This window comes from Betta splendens, chromosome 22 (assembly GCF_900634795.4).
Source record: "Betta splendens chromosome 22, fBetSpl5.4, whole genome shotgun sequence".
Lineage (NCBI taxonomy): Eukaryota > Metazoa > Chordata > Actinopteri > Anabantiformes > Osphronemidae > Betta > Betta splendens.
The window spans coordinates 9,331,710-9,343,738 of NC_040900.2; the positions used below are offsets into that span (position 1 = coordinate 9,331,710).

The window sequence follows — 12,029 nt, forward strand, 5'->3', positions numbered from 1 at the left end:
GCCAGCTGACATTATCCACTTACTTTAAACAAACTTTGTGGTAACACTTTGCAGCAAGTTAAACATGATAAGAACTTTTTATGTACACAGACTTGTCCCTGTAATTTAAAAACAAACACGACTTTCAAACAACTTTCTCACTAGAGTTCTACTTAGTTTATAGAGAAAACCCACTTCAGTGTGACTAAGATCAACATTTCATACAACGAACACATTCAAACTAATCTTAGTTTGAGTCAAGAACATTCGAAGCTAACGGCAAATTGAATTTGTGCTGTGGGCTTAATGTGTTTGGCCTCATGTCATTGTTCTGAATCATGATGCTAAAACCAAAGCAGCTTCAATAAACAGTGCAATAAGTAAAATGTAACATTCACAGTGAGGCTGTAATTTGGCGCCGCTGCGTTCTGATGCCCTGCAGCCACCGATCAAGTAAACGGTGGAAACTTCCCCACGTCAGCCCACGCCCACACGTCGTAGGCCTCATCTGGAAGCTTTCAGGCTGATTGGTCTGAACAATTGTGTGTTTTGTTAGTTGTTCTGATTATCGTGCTGACCCTTCAGCGCCGGACAACAACAGAGCAGCTGCTACACCTGAACGGGGCTGCGGTCCGTTTTGTGCTGATTCTGTCCCGCTGCTGGCCAATCACTCTTAAAATAACATTGTAATTTAGGCTAATGATGCGCATTCATTCTGCAGCAGGTTGTGTGTGTGTGTGTGTGTGTGTGTGTGTGTACAGTATGTGTGTGTGGACACTGTACACGCCTGAGCATACAGCGTAGCCTTGAGGAAAGACGACTTCATACACAAGGACATCGCTCATCCATCTGCTCCCCTTCTCCTCCCTCCTCTGCAGTCTGTCATGTCTTCCCCCTCTGCGCGCGACACCGCCGTGAACTCTGGGAACAAGTGTCCTGCAGCTGTGTGCACGCCGGTCCTGTGGCACCCGTGCGCCGCTCGCTGATAGTCACACTCCTGGATCCTGAAGGATACAGGGCTTATTGTGTTGGGAAGCGAGAGCCACGCTGGTGGAGTTTTACCATTGTCTGCCTAGTAAATCCTGGATTGATCTGGGCGAACTGTCCTGCTGCAGTGATGCACAGGTAGTAGATCAGAGTGGCCACGGACACAACATTATTCCGTTTGAATAGTTCGGCTGAAACGGGGCCCAACTGGAGCCGCTTCGCTCCTGTGAATATCACACCGGACTCTATCAAATATCCAATCTCAACATGTCGCTGCAGCTCTGATAATAGTCCGAGCACGAGCTGTCAATCACCAAGGTTGTAAACAACCTCAGTTCTTTTTAATGCTGCTGTAGCCGACATATCCAATTTAGGTCGCAGGCCTACTTCGTGCTTGAACTGTGATGTGTTGAGTTCAGTTTTGCCTGCAGGAAGCCACTGGGACCGACATCACAGGCGAGCTGGACAAAACAAACCAGACCTCATTGGGTTAAGTCGTTGTTCTGATTGTTATTTTTTTCAACTCTGGGCCATTTTACTAAAGTTGTCCCAAGCCAGCAACTATTGATTATTTTTATGGAAGATTAATGTGCTGCATAATTTGTCAATTGATGCCTTACAGTAGATGAACAATTCAAAAGCAATCCTTTTCATTTAACATAAACATAAGTCTCACATCTACTGTAAATGCTGATTTACCTTTTTCTGGCATTTTTATAACCATGCATTGATTATCTATGGAGCTGCCAGTGGACGTGTTGATCTTGTGGTTTTGCAACTGCAGGTAAAGGAGCCACATGGTCATTCAGCCACATGCCTTGACTTACAGCAGCATCACGGCGGCCGTTTGTCCTTCCTTCCCTGCGGCAGCCTGCTCATTACTCCTCCACGTTTCCCATCCTGACCTTCCCTCCAGTTTAAGAATGACCTTCCAACCTCTCTCTGCAGTCTGGTCTCAGTACCTACATGTCCTCGCTGATCTCGCTGCCACCTCGTATGAAATCACAGGAACCACCGTGTTCAGCACAGATCAGTGATTCTGTCATTGTGGCCCCGGACTTGAGCATCATTTAATTGTTTGAGGAGCGCGTTTTCTACAAAATGAAGGCCTCTGTTTAGTTTGCCTCCTCACTCGGTCATATTTGGTGCAAACGCTCCACCACAGTGTGGATTATCATTTCTTTTTGATCACAGTCGACTGGTCAGGCAGGGAAACGGATCGCGTGTCTCCAAATTGACACAGACAAACATTACATCACAATCAAAGCCTTGATCTAAAGCTCTCTATTTAACGCCAGCCATTCATGGGCCGAGTTTAAATTGCTAACAGCACCATGCTGTGCCAAGTCTCCATAATCACAGTCACAATATACAATATTCTGGCCTGTAGGCAAGAACTCCCTCTCCAATTATGTTTCTCTTGGCCTCAGATTGAATCTATTACTGTGTAATTGCCTCTATATCTCCAACTATCACCCGCAGCACTTCCACAGATTATTTATATGGTGGGTAAATGTTTGGTGGAAATCAATGCTATTTTTAGGATGTTGTTGATGTTGAAGGAGCTCTGTCCTGATGTCACCCGCAGCGGCTGAGCAAAGTTATTGAAGGACCGTCTTATTTTAAATTGTTGACTGGGGCAGCGTCTCCTTTTCAGACTTTATTGAAGTGGAAAGAAAAAAAAAACGATTTGGAGAAGTACATATGTGCATAAAACCAGGTTTGTGACAAATCAATTTCTACATTGCTGTAATCTTCTGGTCCCAGGTGGGTGCGGTTCACTGCTTCAACCTGAGTCAGATCGCATCAGTCAGACAAGTGGACCTGACTTTCCTGTGCTGTCTGGCACAGTCAGGCTTCAGATCTCTTGCTGGGATAGACTTGAAGAATTAAATATTTATCACTGAAGTTCAAGTAGAATCATATCTTCGTTGTCTTCTGTCCTCTTCTCTCCCCACCTGCTTCCTCCTTTACTTATCTCTCCAATAGCAGCAGTGAACCAACACACACATACAGTATAGCTGACATCTGGGAAACTTGATGAAGGTGGCGGATTACGGAGAGCACAGTGAGCCCATATGGAAAGACATACAGACGTATTAAAGATGTACAGCGTGAACACAGCCACTCTCTGAGAAGACAGGAAGTCGTCATTATGCAGATTTGCCACCTGCAAATGAGCCGTCTACTCTAGGTCTAAGTGATGGTCAGGCCTCCCGGAGCCTCGGGTGAACCGGATCACATTCTGCTCCGGTGAACGTGACACAGCTGATCATTTTGTATTTGAACGTCTAGGAGGAGGCAGAAGTGCAGACACGTGGCCTGGTAATGGCGCCGTGATCCTGTCCTGACAGCTGCACAAAGCAGGAAGATGACAACGCGGGAGCAAGTGGAGATAGAAAAGTTATCTGCTGCTACTGACAGTATGTTTCTCTCTGAAACTTTTCTTTGTATGACACTTACGTGTATATAGTTGTATAACATCACCTCCTTGACTCCAGTAGCGTTGTTCTAGTTTCAGCGCGGTTGGCATTTGATTGAATGTCCTGTGGGAAAACAAAGGATGAATGAAAGAATGGCGGATGCATGCAGCTGATAGTAATAGAGGCAGCTGCTGTTGGGTGACGTGCGTAGTTGCAGCTGATGTTGTTTGACACCTGACTGATTTATTAATCTGCCTTGGCCCCGGGACTATGAATATTAAACTCATCATGTGGCCTCAGGACGGAGGTTGGAACCCCACCGCGACAAATCTAATGCTGTTATTTTTAGCAGCTCTGCTGCTATTTCAGAAGGAAAATTAAAAGGAGGCTTCAGTTGTTTACGTGACAGGAGTCGTGACCTGTTGGATGCATTTTTTCCTGTTTGAGTCCAAGCTTGGTTATTTAGCTTCTTTAGCTATGGTGCAGATGAAACGGTGCTGGAAGACGTTTTAGCAGCAGCGGACTCGATAACGATTTTTTTGTTTTACTAAGGCCCTTGTTTGCAGTTATAAATGTATGAATTGGTGCCGACGTGACCCACAGCTGTTTGTGCCTAATGAGCTGTCTAATGTATCTGAGAACAGTCAGGCCAGCACAACAACAGCAGCAACAACAACAACAACGCATAATGAATCACATCACATCAAGCAAACCATTGTCTCACTCGCTGTTAGTTTCACTACAAGTTCGGGTTAAAACTCTCAACATGAGTTGCAGGAAACAGAGGTCTCACGTAAATAAGACTGAAATAATGTTAGCATTGTAGTTTTTTTTTATGGACTGTAGCTGTACACAGTGGAAGGAAGTCATTCAGGTCGTTGCACCTTCCAGCCTTGTTTGATGAAACATCTACTGTACCAGCAACCGGTGCCACAGAAGCACAAATGTCCTGCGCGCTCCCAGGCTGCTCGGTGGCTGATGGCGCGTCTGGCCGCCCCCCGGGCCGTAATGCAGTAAACGACCCTGTGTTCTTAGTCAACGTGCTAAATAAGAAGGTAAATGCAGTAAGTCAGCGCTTTGTGCCGCTGCTCGCTGGATTGGCTTTGACGTAAACTGCTATTAGGTCGACTTCAAGCGGGGCCCTGAAGGCAGACGTGCCTTTGTTTTGCTGGGTACTACAGCGCTGCTTGTTGTTTTATTCGTATTAGTCTGGATAAATAAACATCACACTACTTCTTCAGACACATTGTTATGCACAGCGGAGTGAAACCGCAGCTACTGTACTTGCAGGGTTATGGCCAGTCGCTAACGCGCTGCTCAATGTGGTGCCACATTATTCAAACACCAGACTGGCACGGCTGAAACGCGTCTGCTGCCCGTTTGCCCACTAAGACCCGGGCTCATTGCAGTGTCGCACCATCGTATCCACTGAATAGTTCATATTCTTTGTCCAAATCCCTCTCTGTTCTACAGGCATGGCCAATGTGGCTTTAACAGGAGTAATGAAAGTAAAGCTCCCCTACAAAATTCAATTACACTGCGAGAATTAGGAGCAGCTAAACCCCTGTAATGGGTCTCATTGCATTTCATTTAGAGACGTTGCACATTTATCTTGATTCCACATGTATCTCTTCTTTTGACTTTGAACATCAGAGGTCGGTTTTATTTTTCAGAAGCGAGTGAGTGTAAACGCCCGAGGGTCCATCAGAGCGAGATGTTAAAGACGCTGTGATGTTGTCAAAGTTCAGAGTTCACAAAGCGTTTGAGAAAGGCGGCCTCAGAGAGTCACAAGCCCTTAGGGTTTGTGCAGCAGCTCCCAGGTGAATATGTCTGTTGATATTAATTAACTTGATCACTAAATGTGCTAATCCATTATAGTTTTCCTTAGCTACTGTCCAAAGGTTTAGTTCCTGCTCCATCAGGTTCCTATTAATCAGTGATCAAATAGGAAATAGTTTTGCTAAGAACTTAACCAATAGTGAAATCAAGGGCAAATTACTACGGTGAGGCTTTTAAACAAATGTTAAAATGTTGACATTACTGCTAATGAAAGAGTAATGGCTCTGAGTTGAGTTTAAACCCAGATGCAAACAAAATAACAGCCTGCTTTTCTCCCGGGTTTAAATGTATCCTCAGTGAACAGATATGTTATTCTGCTTTTTAAAAAATGTAGGAATTAGCACTTTGCGTGACCCTCTTTAAGAAGTTTTGTCATAAGCTGAAGCAAATGGGCTGAGTGCTATCTCCGGAGAGATGGAACAAATGTCCTGCCATGTTCTGTATCTTAGATTGCAGTAGATTAGACTCGAGTTTCATCCGTTGGTGAAAACGCATAGCCTGTTTTGGAGCGTCCGTGTTTAGTTTTTTGGTGCTGGCGTGAAGCTACATGAACAGTTTTTAGAGGCTCTGTGTTCTTCAGTCATTCTTACCCAGAGTCAAGCGGACCTGCCTCCAACCTCAGCCCTTCCGGTCCCACACAGATAGGGGGCGCCAGCATTGGAAGCTTCTCTGTTCTTTTCTGTTCTGTTCTGTTCAGTATCTTCAGTCCTATCAGTACTATGTCAGATATTGAGTTTGCTTTATACTGTATAGTTTTCTATTGAGAATAAAAGAAGGTAATTGTACCTCTGCCATCACATGTAAGGAAAACTGACTTCACTTTCTAGAGTCTGTGCTGTAGAAACATGGAGGCATCTGTTCATTTTTAGCTAAAACCGATCACTCTCATTTCTGCCGTCTCTCAGAAAAGGACACATCTTTAGGAGCTCCTGTGAATTGAAGGAAGCCTAAGTGGCTGCTTTGCCTTTCTGTTGACGGAGGCTGAAGTGCTCATCGACTGTGCTGGGATTGCCGCCTTTGCTTCGGCCCCTGCACTCAGGCGTTTATTTGTGCAGACTCTTTTGACTCAGCAGCACAACAGCTGTCTTTGCTCAAACTGCCTCCGTTAAGCCTCTTGATGCGTCTTATCCACCTTCATGTGGACTAAGTCTGGGGTCACGTCTTCAAGAGGCGCCGACGCCTCTGTGTCCTCGACTTTCACGTGACACTTGTTTCTGGATACACCTGCCGTGCTCCGGTTCTATCACCAATTTGCATGATTATCGCATAATTGTTACATCTCCGTGTTTGTGCCATGCTTTATTATTAGTCGGACGCGTTCCCCTGTCGTGTTTGGATGGATTGTCCCAGGTGAGAATGCCAAAACACGTCTTGATTTGACTCGCCGTGTCAAGGGGCCACAGCGGTGCGATTCCCACATATCATTGTTATTTACACAAGCTAACAAGGTTAGGACAGGATTTAGACTCCTGAATGTCACGGCGGTTTTAAAGAACAAGAATTTAATAAGCTCCCCTGTCAGGCTGGGTTGCAGCACTGAATTAATACGCATGAATATGTATAAGCGCCTCTTCCTCTCATTTAAAGGATTAGCAGCCGAGTCTGTTACCTGTTATAGAATTGCCGGAGGAGGAATATTTTGGGCTCTACCGTGGGGGGAGAGAATTACTTATCATCATTATTATCATGTACTTTGTGTGTGTGTGGGGGGGGGGCACACCACACTGAGCTAATATCAATACTTAAGGCCAGACTAGCCTTTTATTCTCTACCTCTATGGCCTATCATAATTACCAGATTTCAATTTACATATTATGATAATGCCACGTTTGCCTCGTTCTCGGTTTGACTTAATGGGCTGTGGCTGTGCTCCGCTCAGGGTTGGAGGTGTGTGTTCTTGACCCACTTGCAGCAGTCTGTGTCACTGAGGGTCCTCTCAGCCGCCCCCACCGCCTTTCGCCTGTTATCTGCCCTCATCATCACTAGGCCAATACATCCCCATGTACTGTCGCTGACAGTGGGTACGAACGGCTACAAATGTCAGCGCATCATTTATTGAAGCACCCTGAAGGTGAGAACAGTGAACAGCTTCAGCGCTGGAAGGCTGCGGGTATAAATCCAAGCAGAGGACACGTCGCCTCTCGGCAACAGTGGAGCCAGTACAGAAATCGATCCCCTCTCCCCGACCGGTCGAGGCAGAGGTCCGCCCACAAGTTTTTAATCAAAGTCAAGAATCTCACTCCTGGTCCATTAGTTACTATATGGTTTGGTTGCTATAAGGACTTGGCCTTTAGGAGCCTCAGGTTAGGTAGATTTAGTTGGGTAGATGACCTCTTCACATATACAGTACTGGCCTAAGGTCAGGTGTTTATTATGACTTTTGTGATCTCAGTCAAACTGACACCGGTAGTGATTGAGCCCGGCTTTAGTTGAGACGGTAAACATGTTCTTTTTCAATGAGGAAGGCTGCACCTGCTAAAAGCACGCCCCTGCAGCGAAACCTCAGAGCATTAAAAATACGCACCACGCCTCGCTGTCCCAGCGCCGTGGAGGAGGCACATCCTCCAGAGACCCAGCTGACCCAGTCTGACCCTACATTCCCTGTGCTGACATGTTTGGATGATTTTATTGCTTTGCACTATCGAAGCCCTTTATATCGGGTCAAAGGCCAGCATGAAGTACCTCAGCAACTCTGGCCTCGGATGTGCTTTACGACTTTGTGTGACACGAGTGTAGGTGAGCTCAGCTCAGCACAGCACAGCGCTGCGTGCAGTCAGGCTTCCCGTCGTGTACCGACACGGATGCTCCGAAACTGCAGAACCTGGAGAGCAAGCGGTTATTGGTTCACCCCTGAGACCAAACCGTCTCACGGTATTAAAACGAAGGTTAATTTAGGGAGCGAACTGCATACTGAGCGCTCGGCTTGGAGAGCCGGCGATTTGAAACAGAACACTCATCTGCAATCAAATATGCAGCGCAGGTTTTATGCACTCAGCTCAGCCACTGTAAACGTCAGGATGAGTTTGAGCAGCTCGCGCCGCCTCATGTCAGGCTGCTGGTGTTGGGACGGAGTTGCGTTTTTTGCTGATGGTCAAGCCCCTTTGATCAGGAGAATACAGTAGATGCTGGGTTAGCAGCGAGCTGACTCAGCCTCGCTGTCATAGCAATGACGACAGCGGCGTTTCAATTAGCCCGGCCGGAGGAGAGATGACGAAGGTGGTGATTAGCGCTCCACAAAGCAGCTCGCGTGAGGCCGGAGCGTTAGCAGCAGGCCCCAATAAGGACGCGGCTTCATTCAACACGCAACACCTTAAACGGACATTCACTGCATGAGAGGTATAAAAACATCTGCCGCCTGGCTCCAGGCGACTGAGCCGCAGAGAAGGAACAAGGAGAGAGTAAAAATAGGGGCGTCTGAGAGACCCAGAGGTCAACAACAAAAGCTTTGCAAGCAAAAATAGACAGTCGTGCCTCAGGGTATCGGCTAATGAGCGGGGAATGTCTTTATGTTGAAGAATCCAAGAGCACATGATGCGACGGCGAGGCTGCAGGAGCGGGCGGTTGATGGTCTGTGGCAAATGATCCTTCATTATCAGAAAAGAAGAGACGATGTGGAGGGAGAATTGAGTAACGAGCGGGGGTTGTTGGTCACAACATCAAGACATCACAACGCACAGTTTATTGTTTTAAAACTTTGGCTGAAGTTAAAACCATCAGTCCACCAGCCTTAATAAGACGATTATGCAAAGGCTGTTCCGGCTGCTGTTTGTCTGTACAGGCGTGACTCGCTGGCGCTCAGTAATGGATTAAGGTTATTTATGCTTGATATCAACCGTGAGCTGAGCTGTTACGGAGCTGAGGTAGGCGGTGGACACCCAGACGCACCTGCTGCCGTGCGCCGCAGCACTCGGCTGTGGGCCGAGGGAGGCCGTGCGCGAGCGCCGCCGAGGGCCGAGCCTTTATCTGAGGATGATAAATACCCCCCTCCGCCGCCACACAGAAGATCACCGAGGAACCTTGAGCTGATTTATTGAGCCCAGGGAAAAGCGGGGAGAGTGAAGAAGCTGTCCTCCGGCTGGATATCGCTGCCATTCTTCATTTGGGTGACGCTTCACTCAACCTTTGAGCGGAGTCCTGGGAAATACTGGGCTTTCTGCTTTTCGAGGCAACTCTAATGACACGTCGCCTTCGTGAGATGGTGTTTAGAGACAAAACACCGAATGAGGCGCTATGAGAGAGTTGAGAGGGTCGTGACACGCGACGTCGCACGTTCCTTGGGTCTGTTGTAGATTTAAATATGTCCCACATCCTCAAAGCAGTCAAGACGCTTCATAAATTGAAAAATGTGCAGTCGTTTTACCCCTATTTAGTGTCTGTCTAGTTCCCTGATTCAGTCCGTCTGGGCCCCGTCTCCCAGCACAAATACACATCGGACAAAAGATGCTGCAGTGTCTCAGCCCTTAGTATCACACACCCCAAATAAAGACTGGAGGAAAGTACAGCAGTCGCCCAAAAACACGTTTTTTCCAACCTTATTGAAGCAGCTGTTAACTGACTTTATTAGTGTGTAAACTGACCATTTCCTTTTTATTCGCTACCTTTTACTTCCCGCATTCTCTCCTGAAGGATAAAGCATTGTTGGAGCAGCAGATGGGACCGTTTGAGCTCCCGCAGTAAACCCCGGCGCATCGCAGCCACTAGAATAGAGCGAGAAGGATTCTTGCCTCCCGAACGCTGTGGAATGTCCCTTTACCGCGGTGGCGTCCTCCGCCTCCGCACGCAGCCCGCGGCGGAGGGAGGCTGGGCTTCGCCGCCGTTCCGTCGCAGCGAAGCAGGCGAGGCAGGTCGAAGGACGCCGGGCGCGCGCCGCGCCGCATCACAAAAACCCGGTGCCTCCCAGAAGGCAGCGAAACATCACAGCTCTAACGGTGCGAGATAACGGCTCGAGGTCAGCGGCGGAGTTTGGCAAAATAATTCTGGGTACTTATAGAAAGCTGGCTGCTACTGTACAAGCCCAGACTCTCATTTTCTCTTGTTGCCAGGTTGAGTTGGATGGAGGAGGGATGGATGGGACAGGATTAGGAACCTAGTTCCCATCCGCCTTATCTGCGTGGCTGTATATTAATTAGACTGTATGCATCACCCTAACCTTTATATATTTATTCCTGATTTTATCATTCATACTGTACATCAGCCCATTTTTAACGCCACTGCATGTTTTTGAACTGAATTCACTGAGTCCCTCATACATCTGGGTCGGTGACCTGCGCCGAGCCGAGGGCTAAGGTGGTGAAGTGAGCTCTGAAGGCGGAGGATGCATTGATTTATTTGGCCTCGGATGGCGCTGGCTCCTCTGTGCACTGGAACCTTGCCTCTCTTCTTCTCGGCACGGTGTCGGAGCTTAGTTGTGACGGTGATCCTTTTCCGAGCCACGTGCAATTTTCCCGCTGTCAGGGGAAACAACGGCGCACTGTGGCAGCACTTTTTCACACCGTAAATTAAGTGTGCGGCGAGTTCCTTGGCTCAGGGACCTGCTACAGTATAAAATCTACCGAGTAATCTAAAATATGGTTCCTGCAGCAGACGCCAATGAAAAAGGGACATTTCTTGAAGTGTATATTGTGTAAGAGTGGAGTCAGTCTACACAGTCTTAGCCACGCGCCTATTATGATACACTTGGACAGGTGGTTGAGCAAGATGAGGGTTGAGGCGACAGACTGCAGCTCGCGGAGGCTCTCTGTTATATGTGCTTGCATGGCAGGGTCAGCCAGGAGCATCCAGGCACCCTTCACCTTCAGTGTGGAGGTGGTGGAGGCTTGTTTAGTGTTGTCTGACGGAGAACTGGGTGTAGAGCCTTTGAAGAGCCTCGCTCACATGTTCGACTCTGTTGCACTTGCTTTTAATTGTTAAATATTTCAGCTGATCTGTTCGCATGACCTTCATGAGGACAGACACATCCAGCGCAAGGTCTTCTGTTCACTTTGACTCCTTGCCTGGAGCAAAAATGCCTTGAATGCATCAGTCGGTGTTGGACATTGTCCCGCATCAGTATGACTCGCTCATTACTACATCACAAATGGTGTTTTTGTTCACTTGGGTGTTTGGTTTCATGAAGAGAAACCAAAGCAGAGAGGGTCAACACGAACACGAAGGATTTTGGCATCAACAAATACCCTCCGCTGTTCTCTGCTGTAAACGGATCCATCTAATGCCGAACCTGAAATTCATGGACTCTTGTCCGTTCTTGTATAATGACATCTTTTGCTTGCTCTGTTGGTACAAGCATCAGAAATGGTTGTTAATTCTAATGTTAATTAGTTGCTCATCAGTCGAAGGCTAATTCCTCTGTCTTCGTAGCCTGGCTCCTCACGCTGCCCCATCTCAGAACAGACATACGTCAAGCTGTGGTGAGTACACACATTATGTTTGTATCCAGAGACAGACTGGTGCAGGTGGTGTGTGCTGTGTCCATCCAGGCTGAACAGCTGGCTCAACACACACACACACAGTACGCTAGGTGTAGGAGAAAAGCCCGTGGGAACCTCTAACATTCTGTATAATGTAAAAAGACATAATTTTGCTTCAGCAACGCAAATGGAATGTTTTTCCGAGTATTCCATTTCTACAATGTCTTCACTGCACATCATGAGTCACATTCATTCTCCAGACATGAACTCATAAGTTATGCACCGCCGCCTGCGGAGCGCCTCAATTAATTTTGTCGTCTTTTGCAGAATCGCGTCACTAAAATGAAACATGAGCATGTGCGCGGCGTCAAAGCAGCCCCCCCAACCACCCACC

General features: G+C 47.4%; 1 protein-coding gene across 8 annotated transcripts in view; it reads left to right on the forward strand.

Annotated features, from left to right (window-relative positions):
• The window catches only part of gfra4a (GDNF family receptor alpha 4a), a 132,421-nt gene that overhangs the window by 38,758 nt on the left and 81,634 nt on the right, over positions 1–12,029 (forward strand). Inside the window, exon 1 of one of the 8 annotated variants that reach the window (XM_055505687.1) lies at positions 3,323–3,389. The exons of 6 other annotated variants lie outside the window; for them this stretch is intronic. In XM_055505687.1, the coding sequence (XP_055361662.1) occupies positions 3,338–3,389 (52 nt within the window). In that variant the 5' untranslated portion in view covers positions 3,323–3,337. Of the gene's footprint in view, positions 1–3,322; positions 3,390–12,029 lie in introns of those variants that run through there. One more of the 8 variants, XM_055505688.1, reaches the window with a different exon arrangement.